The sequence below is a fragment of the Condylura cristata genome, unplaced genomic scaffold (genome assembly GCF_000260355.1).
Source record: "Condylura cristata isolate star-nosed mole 26May11 unplaced genomic scaffold, ConCri1.0 scaffold00016, whole genome shotgun sequence".
NCBI classification, from domain to species: domain Eukaryota; kingdom Metazoa; phylum Chordata; class Mammalia; order Eulipotyphla; family Talpidae; genus Condylura; species Condylura cristata.
Window position 1 is genome coordinate 27,223,441 of NW_004567117.1, and position 12,196 is coordinate 27,235,636.

At 34.4% G+C, this 12,196-nt stretch overlaps 1 protein-coding gene across 1 annotated transcript; it reads right to left on the minus strand.

Moving 5' to 3' along the window:
* Positions 1-606: 606 nt before the first annotated feature.
* On the minus strand, positions 607-10,609 carry SYT4 (synaptotagmin IV). The gene is made up of 4 exons (XM_004683870.2): positions 10,314-10,609; positions 6,711-7,525; positions 4,954-5,074; positions 607-3,382 (listed from the first exon to the last, which is right to left on the minus strand). The coding sequence occupies exons 1-4, from the start codon at positions 10,345-10,347 to the stop codon at positions 3,075-3,077; spliced, it is 1,278 nt and encodes a 425-aa protein (XP_004683927.1). The 5' UTR covers positions 10,348-10,609; the 3' UTR covers positions 607-3,074.
* Positions 10,610-12,196: the final 1,587 nt, after the last annotated feature.

Sequence of the window (12,196 nt, forward strand, 5' to 3'; positions counted from 1 at the left end):
CGCCATGTGGTCACCTCCGGGGCAGGCGGGGATCGAACTCATGCGGAAGTGGCCTTTAACCCGCTGCGCCACCAGGGAGGGCCCCCACACAACCTTTTAAGGAAAATCAAACTCCAATTCCTTCCCATTTACTAATTAAATCTACACAGTGTAAGGATATGGGAGGAAGTGAAAGACACTAAAAAAAAAAAAAGGCAATAATAAAAATTATTAGTAATGAAAGGGATAATACCGAGAAATAAGATCATAAAAAAAAAGAATGCAGAAAAAATTCAAATAATTTGGCAGGGGCACTTTAGAATGCAGCTGATGAGGACTCTCAAGGGTCATGGAGGGAAGTATGTGGAATGCTGTGAAATCCTTTCACTTACTGCCATGAGCATCTGAGTCAGTAGCTTAAGCATCTCATTGTTTTTGTATAATAGGAAGCATTATACTTGTCCCAAATGATTGTTATAAGGATGAAGCAAAACAAATAAGTTATATGGAATACATTGGTGCTGAGTCACTAATGTCTCCTAGTTTTTGCCAAGAAATCTATTAAGGAAATTTGAGAACTCAGAAAGAAATGACATCAGTCTTTATACAGAAACCATTGGCAGAAAGTTTGAGTTGAAATGGGTTGGGCAAAAGCAGCATTTTATTCATGTCTTACAAACATGGTCTTACAAACATCATACAGAGCTGGCACAAAAGAACGGACACCATCTCATAAACCATGCTTCCTTCCAAATCACTTCTATTGAGTTACAACATCAGAACAAGTCAGTTACCGAGTTACACAGTTCTTCAAACATGGATCCCTCCCATTAGGTGGGTTTAGTCTGGCTAATCAGACAAACAATTAATTTACATGTTTAATACAGTGCAGAATTGGTAACAGATTTCAAGATATTCACATTGATAATGTAATACATTATAAAACAGTACAATTTTCCAAAGATGAGGGGATCATGTACCCCACCTGCTTTAAATTTCATTCTAAATTAAATTTAATTTTTTCTTCTCTCTTAAAAGCAATTGTAGGTAATTGTACTCAACTTTTCACATTCAAAACACTTTAATTTTTTTTTAAAAAAAGCTATTTACAAATTATCTATTGAAATTTTAAAAGTATTTGTTGTTGGTCTTGTTCCACTGAAAAAAATCTTCTTCCAACAACCATACTTCACCGGGTACCACCACTAACTTTTGGCTGCTGCAAAGGATACTTAGCACTGACTCCTCACAACTTCTCTGAGCCCCAAAATAGATCCTTTCCCTGGCCCATGATACCAAATACATGTAAATCAAAAGGCCATTTGACTTTTCCAAGCCACACACTGACAATGATTCATTTCAAGTTGCTTTCACAGAAATGTTGAGTGGAACAAATGCTGTAGGTGACTTTGTAGTGGAATGCAGACAATGGTTGAAGAATATTCCTTTTTTAATCCTAAAGTTATCTTAAAGCACAAAAAGGAGATTGGTTCCAGTCTTTGTACATACAGAATGTAAAACATTTTCATTACATTAGGCATTGTCATAAAAAGCATGTATAAGTTGTTTTGAAAATGCGTTGTCAAAGAATTTACAAACACTGTGATATCAAACACATTCTCAAAAACTGCTAAAGTACTGACACAAAACCTGACTCAAAATGTAAGTTTTTCAGTAGACTTTATTTCTAACTTGCATATTTAATAATTCAACTGTACCCGAGTTTTACTCATACTTCTCTAAAAACTCAAATAGCAACGTTACCTCAAGTGAATTCTTTCCAAATCATCGCAGGGCACTGCTGTACTCTAAGAGATTTGTAATGAATTGCAGAGTCCTGGCACTAGAAAACGGTACAAGACACAAGTCTATAAACTGTACCACAGACAACAGCTCAAGACAAATTAGTCTAGAAAAGACATTGAAACACATACTTTGTTGTGCTAATTTGACAGCCTAAATATATTTTGTGTGAACATATTTAAATTACATCAGGCTTGTATAACTAGTTTTGAGTCATATTACTTAGTGTGTTGGTTTAAGTAATGCTTTATATATGGCAATGGTTAAATTTTCACAGTCTTTTTTTTCCCGAATTGGTAGCTTAGTTCCTTCTGGGGAAAACAAGCCAAATGAAGACTTAGTCACGCCCTTTCTTTGTGCAAGGGGTAGCCTTAAATGCACATTTGCATACTACACATATTTCCTATAAGAAAACAGCTTTTCTAACTGAATTTCTAGCTGAAGTTTATGTCTTTACCCACTAATTTCACAACTTCACAAAAGGAAATAGGGCTTTCTCAGGCCACACTGATGATTATGACAGGCAGTGATTATTTCAAGGCCATGGTTTCGATGTGAGATTATATTTTACAACATTTTAACTCACATGTAACCTTAAGGGAGAGAAAAATCATTTTCAGCCACAGTGTTTTCAACTCAGCCCTTTGATAATGTGATTTCTCAGCTTGTTCACTATCCTTTTGAATCAACCCTAAATTATTTCTCTTTTGATAAAATTCTACCAAGTAGGTAAGAATAAAAGAGAAATGACCATATATACTTTTCTATGCAGGACAACCATTTGCACATGACATAATAAAAACAAACTAGTGAACATTTCTTCAGTATCTTTGGATTTAAAGAAAAACTGATTTTCCCACTTGAAGAAAAATGGATGAATTTTCATAAGAGGAGACATGCTTTCCATTTGTAAATTCGTACCACCACATCGACTTCTGGTGATATCTTCCAATGAAGTTACCACCCAAACCACTTCCATAATATAGGACTATAGTGTAATATTCATGAAATCCCTCTACTACTCATATATATATATATATATCACTGGTAACCTGCAAAAGAAATTGAATAGCTTGAATAGCTTATGAAAATTTATCCAATGTCTCTAAAAAAGGGGGAAATTTTCATGATACACATTTACAGTTACTTCCTGGTCTGCTAATTCAATCCATTTCTAACCAAAAAAAAAAAAAAAGTAGCTTGTTATCACAAGCTTGTAATCACTTATCAGAAAGAAAGAAAACTGCTCCTTGCCTAATAAAATTGTTAAGTTCCAACTCATGGCTAGGAGGCTAACCATCACAGAGCATATGCCACTTGGCAATTTGTCTCCTGGGATAGTCACAGATCTCCTTCCAGTGCTCTCCACCAGTTCCTTCTGCTGATGCTCCCAGGACCAACCTCCCAATCACCTCATTTCTGGACCCCCTTTCTGAATCCAGCACCAGAAATTCAACACTTATCTCTTCAAGACCCTCACAAGGAATATCAAAGACAAACAGTTCATTAAACACTGCATTGGGTGTGCACTTCTTCACATGAGTCTTCTTTTTGGAGATCCTCTTTTTGGCATGGTACAGGTTCACTTTGACATAGGGATCTGCAGTGGTACAAAACAGACATTACCTTAGGGAATATGACTAGAGAGCTGATCTGCAGATCATGGTGGCCTTATAGATAACCACAGGTCAGTAGAAGGTGATCACAATGAAAATGTCAAGTAGAGATATGGGTAAGGCTTGGCTTCTTAACCCTCAGTAATTTGAAAATAAGAATGTAAGATAAGAGGAATTCATTCTAAACCCGAAGAAGGAAAAGGAACTAAAATGGCAGAAGAAGAGGTAGCATAAATATAGATCATGATTATTAATAACTCATTCTAGAGAATGGGATAAAAGAAGAAAAAAGGCATAGACGACAACTTACCTTACTAAGTAATCTGACACAAAATAGAAGTCACTACCTTTATGACTTGAACTGAATTTCCTAACAAATGGGAGCTTAGAATTCACTTTGGCAATACCCTTTTTGTTTTAATTTTTCTGGGGTTCTTTAATTACTTCTGTATATGCTTCCTATTTCCAAGTGTTGACCCCTAGTGCTTAGGTTTTAAGATCATGCAACTTTGTCACACATTTAATTATATAAATTATCCCCTTTTCTAATGGTAGTACATGGATTAATTTTAACTTCCTACTCTAAACCCTTAAGATCGCATGTTATACTTTCATTTCAAGTAGTGATGATAACATTGGGTGATATTTAATAAAGAATATAGTTCTAATCCTCACAATGCTGCTCCAGGTAAGTATTACATCCAGTTCTTACAGAGGATAAGAAACATATGTAATATTACTCATCTGAAAAATGAGAGAATTAAGATCAAACTTGAGATTATTTTAACTCACAAATCAAGTGACCTTTCTCCTCGTGCCATACATTTTTTTCAAATTATCACATAATTAATTCTTAAAGCAGATACATAAGGAATGATAGGAAAGACAAAATAAAATAGCAGAAGAGTAGACATAAGGAGGCTTTTGAAATATTAAAATTAAAAGCTTTTCTCCAAAATCTTAACTTTGCTATCACTGTATGTCTGATAATAGATTCTCATGTCTACAGTCGCCTTCAACTCCAATCCATCAAATATTTACCATGTATTAATTTTGGCTTGAATCTTAGAACTCTAGTTTTCTTCTATACATATTTCTTATAAGAAAACAGCTTTTCTAACTGAATTTCTAGCTGAAGTTTATGTCTTTACCCACTAATTTCACAACTTCACAAAAGGAAATAGGGCTTTCTCAGGCCACAATGACGATTGTGACAGGCAGTGATTATTACTGATGTGAGATTATATTTTACAACACTTTGACTCACATGTAACCTTAAGAAAGAGAAAAATCATTTTCAGCCACAAGTGTTCTCAACTCAGCCTCTCTGATAATGTGGTTTCTCAGCTTGTTCACTGTCCTTTGACTCAACCCTAAATTTGAATGTTCCTCATGGCACTGGTTCACATTAGTATTCCATAAAATGAGAAACACATATATAGCTATATAATTTGTGATTGTAAATAATAGATCAAAATCATAGATCAATGTTCATTGTTAAATACACTCCCTAATATATTACGCCTGAGCCTGAATTTGTCAGAAGCGTTCTTACCTGAAAGTCCAGAAACATCAGACTTAGGCAGATGTCGAGCTTTTAAAACAACCACAGTGAGCGTATTGGTGGTAGACTGATAGCAGAGAGAGATCAGTAACTCACCCCGTCCTGAAGACTTCTAAGCAAAGAAAGGATATAAGAATTTTTCAGTTTCAGGATTTGTACTCATATAAACGTTGTGAAACACTATAATAACATTATTATTTAAATATAATTTTCGTATTTATTTTTATTTTAATCTAGTAAGGAATCCAAGTGTGATAATCTTGGCAGTACCCTTACCTCCTAAAAAACAACTGCCTGCCATCTTGTGGTCATTTTAGGTACTACAAAACGTTAAATTTTTTAATGAGTTAGCCACACCCCTTAATGGAAATGTTTAAAAGGATACTTATAGCATACCTACACACAAATCTTTTTAGTTTCTGCTGTTAGTTAAATCTATACTTTTGGGAATTATTAACATAAATCAAAATTACCTACTCATTTGAACAAATCTGTATGGGGCGAAATTTTGTTAACTTTGATTTGATTTCAATTTCTTTAGCATGTGCCTTATTAAAATTTAAATTCAGACCAATTGAAATGTATTCAAACCCTGGCCACTCTCCAAACCCAGAGGTTGATTGAGTCAAAATCTTCATTCACCACCCAGAGTACTTTTTTATACAAGAAATTAATTATTATAGAAACTTACAGGAAACCTCAAATTTTCAATGCTTTCTCTTTGCACATTCCTTCTTTTCATATTACATAGCTTTAAATTTTTACTTTAAAAACATTAACTAAGGTAATCAAGAACTCAAAGTACAACTTTTAACTGAAAGCAACAAAATGTAAATGTTGGATTTGGATTTTAACTAATAGGATGCCTGGGGCCAACCTCCTATAATGTCAATATATATTTAAACTATATCTGACATAGGGTAACTTTATAAGCAATTCAAGAAGAATAAGGGAGCAAAGCTTTATTCCTATTGTGAAAACTAAAAATCTCTGTTTCTCAAATCAGCTACTCAAGAAGTTTGGAACTCAATTTTCATTAATTTCAAAAAAGAGCAAAGCTATAGGCAAAATGAGATTTATGGTATTCTATAAAATTATGCCTTGTCACAGTTTTTTCCAAACATAACAATTTTAACTAAAGTGGAAATATGACCAAATTTGACTATTTGGTGACTATTAATAGACTATTTAATAATCTAAAAACTACTAGTCTAACTTCAAAGGAAAAGTAACTCCCTATAATACAGCACAAAGTTGAACATTTATAAGTCAATATGACATGATGTTTCCTCTTTGAAAAGGAATTCATGGAAAGTCAATATAACTTCTCAGGATAGACCTATGTAATTTTAAATTCCTACTTCCCCTCAATTATGCTGGCCTTGAAATATTAACTTTGTTACCTTACTTATAAATAAATAATATAATTTTAAAAATGAGTGCATTTTAAGTGACAATTTTCATCATAATACTTATGATAGATTTTAACAAAAATACTTCATATAAGTGACACTTAAAGTCCATAAACAGTGCCTATTTATTTTATATCCTCAAAATGCATTGAGCACTTCAGTTGTAGGTTAAGTTTTTCTTTATCTGTTCTATTTCCTTGCTTCCCATTTGATTCTGATGAGTAATTAAACATGGTAAAGATGACATGTATAAACTTATTTTAAAGAAAAGTCTCTAGACACAAAAAAGCTACAAAATGATGTTGATAAATACGTTAAGCAGTGAAAATGAATTACCCTAACATTTCTCTTGATAATCTCTCTGTTCATTAACATTTTTCCATCAGATAATTCAATTCCTGCAAGAGGAATAAGGACTTCTCCAATGATATCATCTCTTGAAAACCTGTCGAAACTCAAGATTGTGAAGTGCAAGGCCAACTCTTGGATCTGAGTGTAGAGGATCCCATAGAACGTAAAGGTCTCATCAAAGGCTGGGTCCAAGGTCTTCCTCAAAACTCTGGTTTTCACTTTATGCTTCTTCTCTGGCAGGATCGTCATTTTGATGTATGGATCAGAGGTCATTGACTGCTCATCCATGGCTGGTAAGCCACGGGCTTCCTTAATATTTACAACAAATGCTTTCTTCTCAAAGTTGTACTCTAAAGAGAAGAAGAGGGTTCCCAGCTTCTCTTGTTTTTCTTCTGAAGTAAGGGATGTACTGGACTTTAAACTATCGGGGGAAACAGCCCCTTTTTCTCCCTCTGAGAATTGCTTCGGGGTTACATTTTCCAGATCAGAAGAGCTGCCAGCTTTGAGATTGGTTTTGGGAAAATTGCCATTGAGATCTCTCTTCTCAAGGTCGAGATGCAATGAATTCTTTGGCACAGCTGGTTTATTCTTAATTTCATTTTTGTCATCTGCTCCAAATTTCTTTTTGCTATTTAGGTTTTCTGGGTAGATATCAACTCCCTTTAACACATGCACAAACTTATATGGAGGAGTCTTGTTAGACTTTGATGACTTTCTCTGACAGCAGATCCAAGCAAACAGAGAGACTGTGAAGACCAGGCCAAATGCACTGAAGATCCCCACCACTGTGGGGATTTCATCTGAAAAATCAAATGACCAGTAATATAGATTAAAGGAGCAAAGCTGGACATAGGAGTCTATTTAAAAAGCACACTAGAACTGGCAATTGCTGTAGCTGCACTGATTGAATTATTTTCGAACTGCTCTGTGTATGATTTATATACACATTTCACTTTCAGGAATGAGTACACCCCTGTATGACACATAGAAGAAAAAGTATGCTAGAAACTTCTTTGTTTTGGTAGTTTTTCTTAAATATACTATAAATATGTTTACAGGAAGCTAAATGATCCTAACCTACCTTTGTTTTCTCAGATAGCATGAATCAACTTTCATTGACATTTTGAGGTTTTCCAACAGCATCAGTTCTTACTGACTATGGAACTTTAAATAGTATTCTCAGTATCTCTTTGCCCATCACTAAAGCAGTTCAGGTAATTTGAAGAAATAGTAGAATATTAAACTCATTAAAATATCCACCCAAATTATACAATAGTGGTAAAAGTAAAGTGTGTACATTGGGGGCAACTGAAAAAAAAAAAGGAACAACAGTATGTTATTATTATATAATTTATAGCACTACAAATTCCTATGTACCAACCTAAAATTTCTCAAGCACGAATTAGCCAAAGGAAAAATTAATTACACCTAAAAAGAACAAGTTGTATATGTATCATCATTCCTTAACATGTAATGAGAAAAGTGAATATAGATAATTGAGTTCAATTTCATCCACAACTGATTTTTTTTCCTAGTCATTTCCACATGGCAAATGGTAATCAAATTTAAATTGGCATCTTTCCCTTGAATGAGGGCACATTAAATTACTGACATTAGGTAACACTGATTATGCAGGAAGCTTATCATGTCCCATATGGAAGCATATTTCTCCAACAAATGATTAGTAGCAATGTGTGAGTAAAAGCAGTATTGCTATATCTGGACACAGTGCATCAACTGAGTTAATGTTTAATATAATCAAAGAAAATGTAACCAATGCAATATTATCTGTATTTAGCTCTGTTCTAATCTATTTTTAATTCTAAAAGTGAATAATAAAGTTAACAGTTCCAGTTAGGAAAGGGTTAAGACTTGTTTTAAAACCCCCTAGAAGAGCAATCTTTTGTTACTGCACACCCCACTCTCCCAAATCTTCTGCTTAGTTACTTCATAATTATAAAATGAACTCAAAAAATATAAGATTAAGAAGATTAAGAAATAACTAGTAATGGTTGAACTATATAAAAAGATAAAAATGCAAAGAGAACAAAACAATAGTCTGTTGCATAATTGTATCAAGAAACTGAATTATGGGAAAGTAAGATAAATTTTCAAATTTTCCAAATAGAAAATCCAGTGAATGTTAAGGAAAAGAATGAGTTGAGGGCTAATCAGTTAAACTTAGCACCAGTTTTCAGATTTTCCTTCTATTCAAGTCTTTGAGAAGGGAGGAAGGGATTGTGCCCACTTCAAGGCCAGGAAGCAAAAACAATGTCATGGACTAAGGCAATTAGTTAGCTACTGCAAGAAGAACAATAAAAGCAATAGAAAATGATTTTTTTCCAAATAGATTGATGACCCAAGCTGGAACATAATTTTCACTAGCGCCATCTCTGAAAATGACTCAGTATTAGAAATTTTCTGATTTTTCAAATCAGGAATTAGAAATAAACACCACAGTCTTGTAATTCAATCATCAAAAGAAAGGATGTGAAAGAAATTTATGTGTATAATGCCACACATTGTTTCTATTAAATACTTATGATAAATGGTAAAATACTCAATGTGACATGCAAAGACTCAACTACTCCATATGCATTCCCTGCTAATAAGGTCTTAAGCTTTTGAGAGCAAAGATCTCAGTTATTTCATTCAACTAGATAACAATTAACATATGTTTTTCAATTATCATTTCTTATTCACAAATTTCTATAAAATTTCCTGATTAAAAATACTTGGAAAGTAAGTACAACTCTGATCTTCTGACTTTGGAATAAATGTGTCCTAAGAATACCACTTTTTATTTTGAACAAGTACATCTGATTTTATTATCTACTCAATGAAAGGAGTGCAGTGGTGTAAGACAAAAAATGGTATAATAAAAGATAAACTGCAGTGGGAGATAGGAATCTTAATTCTACTCTCCAGTAGCTTTAACTAACTGTGTGACCTACAAATACTTGTGTCTGGACTTTGGTTACCTCCCTTGTGAAATGAAATAAGCTGAGCTCACTCATATCAAACATCCCCTGTAAATCTAGTATCATAGGACTCTATGTTTTTCACTAGCCACGTATCTCAAGAATACAAGAAATAACAGTATATAGTACACTTTGTTTTAAGGTATAACCCCAAGCCCCTAATACAGAAGTTGACTTATACAGAAATCACACCCTTATGTAATCACCAAAACACGCATTGATCCTAATAAGTTAAACGCAATTTTATCTTAAAAAAAAGAAAAAAAGAAAAAAAGAATCACCTGCAGAATTAATGAAATCAGCAAACAAACAACAGAGCTCTCTTTCCTTTACTCAGTGCGTGCTGCAATTTAAAGAGCTACCTGAATGAACTTCTAAGATGTAAAATCTTCCTAGCAGCAGACAATTTAAGAAGAAAGATACCAATGAAGGGTCAACAAGATAAGCCAGAATTGCAGAATTGCTCCTTTACTGTTACCATTTCCCTTGCAGTTTAACTACCCAGGAAATCTATATCCAACCACCCCGCAGGATGGGGGTGGTGGGACACAGCCTACTCCCGAGTATTCAAAGAACAACCGCAGTTATAAGTTCAGAACTTGCTTACCAAATTCTTCCCGGCTGGTAGTGATCGGAGCCATTTTTTTGCTGCGTTTCTGTCCAAGGTGCTGAACGGAAAACTCCCCTGGCTAGATTCACTTGCTCGGATCTGAACCGCCGGCTTTCCCGAATGCTGAAAACAACAGCGCAGAGCCCTGGAGACCAGTGTCTGGAATGGGAAGAAGGGAAAGAAGGAGGTCTATTCGCCCTCGCTCAGTGATTTGCCACCCCTGCTCCTGTTTTGGCTCTTCTGAGAAGCTCGTCTCTGAGACTCCAGACGTGGCTGAAACCCGAATTGACGCAATCCTGACGCTACAGGGTTGAAATAAGCACCTGCCCCCAACCCTCCTCCCTCCAAGCCTCTCCTTTCCCCTTCCTTCTTTCTTCCTCCCTTTTCTCCTGAGTATTCAACACACACTCATCAATTATTTTAACTATTGGACTACTGGATATTAGCTTTGCTGTTCTGTGAGGACTTAGAGACACATGGCAATGAGCCCCGAAACTCATCCTTGTCAGTTTCTAATATATAATTTCCATATCATCTAGATTAGTAAAAATGTGCCTGTGAGTTATCAGAATAATGTGATTTACTGAGACGATTTAAGGGAAGAGTAATGATACCATTTTTGCATCAACTTAGCCATGTAAAATGCCAGAGTGTATTTTATTGCTTTCTCACTTTTTCTTTGATATATTACACGTTTGTTAAAAAAAAAGAAAAAAATGTTCAAAAATCCATTTGAAACAAAATTAATTCCCAAAAAGAATAATTTATTTTCTAATACATTTTAGCCTAAAATTTTTTCTAATGTTGTTGCTCCATCTGTCTGTCGTTCCCTTTCCTTTAATATCTGACATTCGACCAGTTCAAATGCTTAGGAACAGATGGGAATAATCCCCTCTGTATTCAGATTGACTCTTACTTAAGACTGTTGCAATATAATGAGTCTGCTTCTAGAATAATATTTCTGTTAAAAGCCCTAACTTCTAGCAGGATTAGCTAGATTGTTACAAGAATCATACCAAAGTCATCTAAAATATCATTGATAATTATTGGTAATTTTCAAAACAATTTTTTTGAACTTATGACATTGCTGGAGTTGAGAAACTAGGGGAATGCAGGGTCAGATTCTGATTTATTTTAATCTGGGATGTGTCTTTTTTAAAACAAATGTTTGGCAATTTTCCAAAGGAGAGAACTCAGGCTATAACTTCAATAGTCAAATACTGCTCTGCAAAGAATTCCTTTACTCTGGAGCTCAATAAGCAAATAACATTCACTATATGCTGGGATGGGAGAGATGTGGAGGCAATAGGTTAGTCTCAGAAAGCTACTGCATAAGTGACAGGTTTTTTCTCATTGGCTAGCAGGAGTTCTGAGCGTCAGGACTGTGTCTGGGGAGAAGCTGGCTTCAGTCTTTTGCATCATGGAAAATTTTATAAACCAAAGTCCCTTTTCTTTTCCTTTCTACTTACTCCCACATAGTTGGCATTTTAACATTCTTCCAACAGATTTTTTTTTAACCTTATATCTTGTACTTATGAAGACACACAAACCAAGTTACTGTATTTACTTTTTCTACTGGAAGAATAGATGTTTAATGTTCTTATCTTTCCACTTCGTTCAGATTATATGTTCCTTGGCTGTATTTATACCTATGGGATTATACCATATAAAATACAAAACAAAAAAAAAATCATTAGATAAACGGGTGGCATTTATTTGTGATGCATACCACAAGTAAAAAAAATAAATGTAGTGGGGTTTATCTTGTATACTCTATATAAATTAGAATTTCTCTAATTTTACTTTCAGAAGGTATTTTTATTTAAAACCTGTCTAGATTGCATAATTTTATTTTTACAGAATCCCACTCCGCCTTTTTG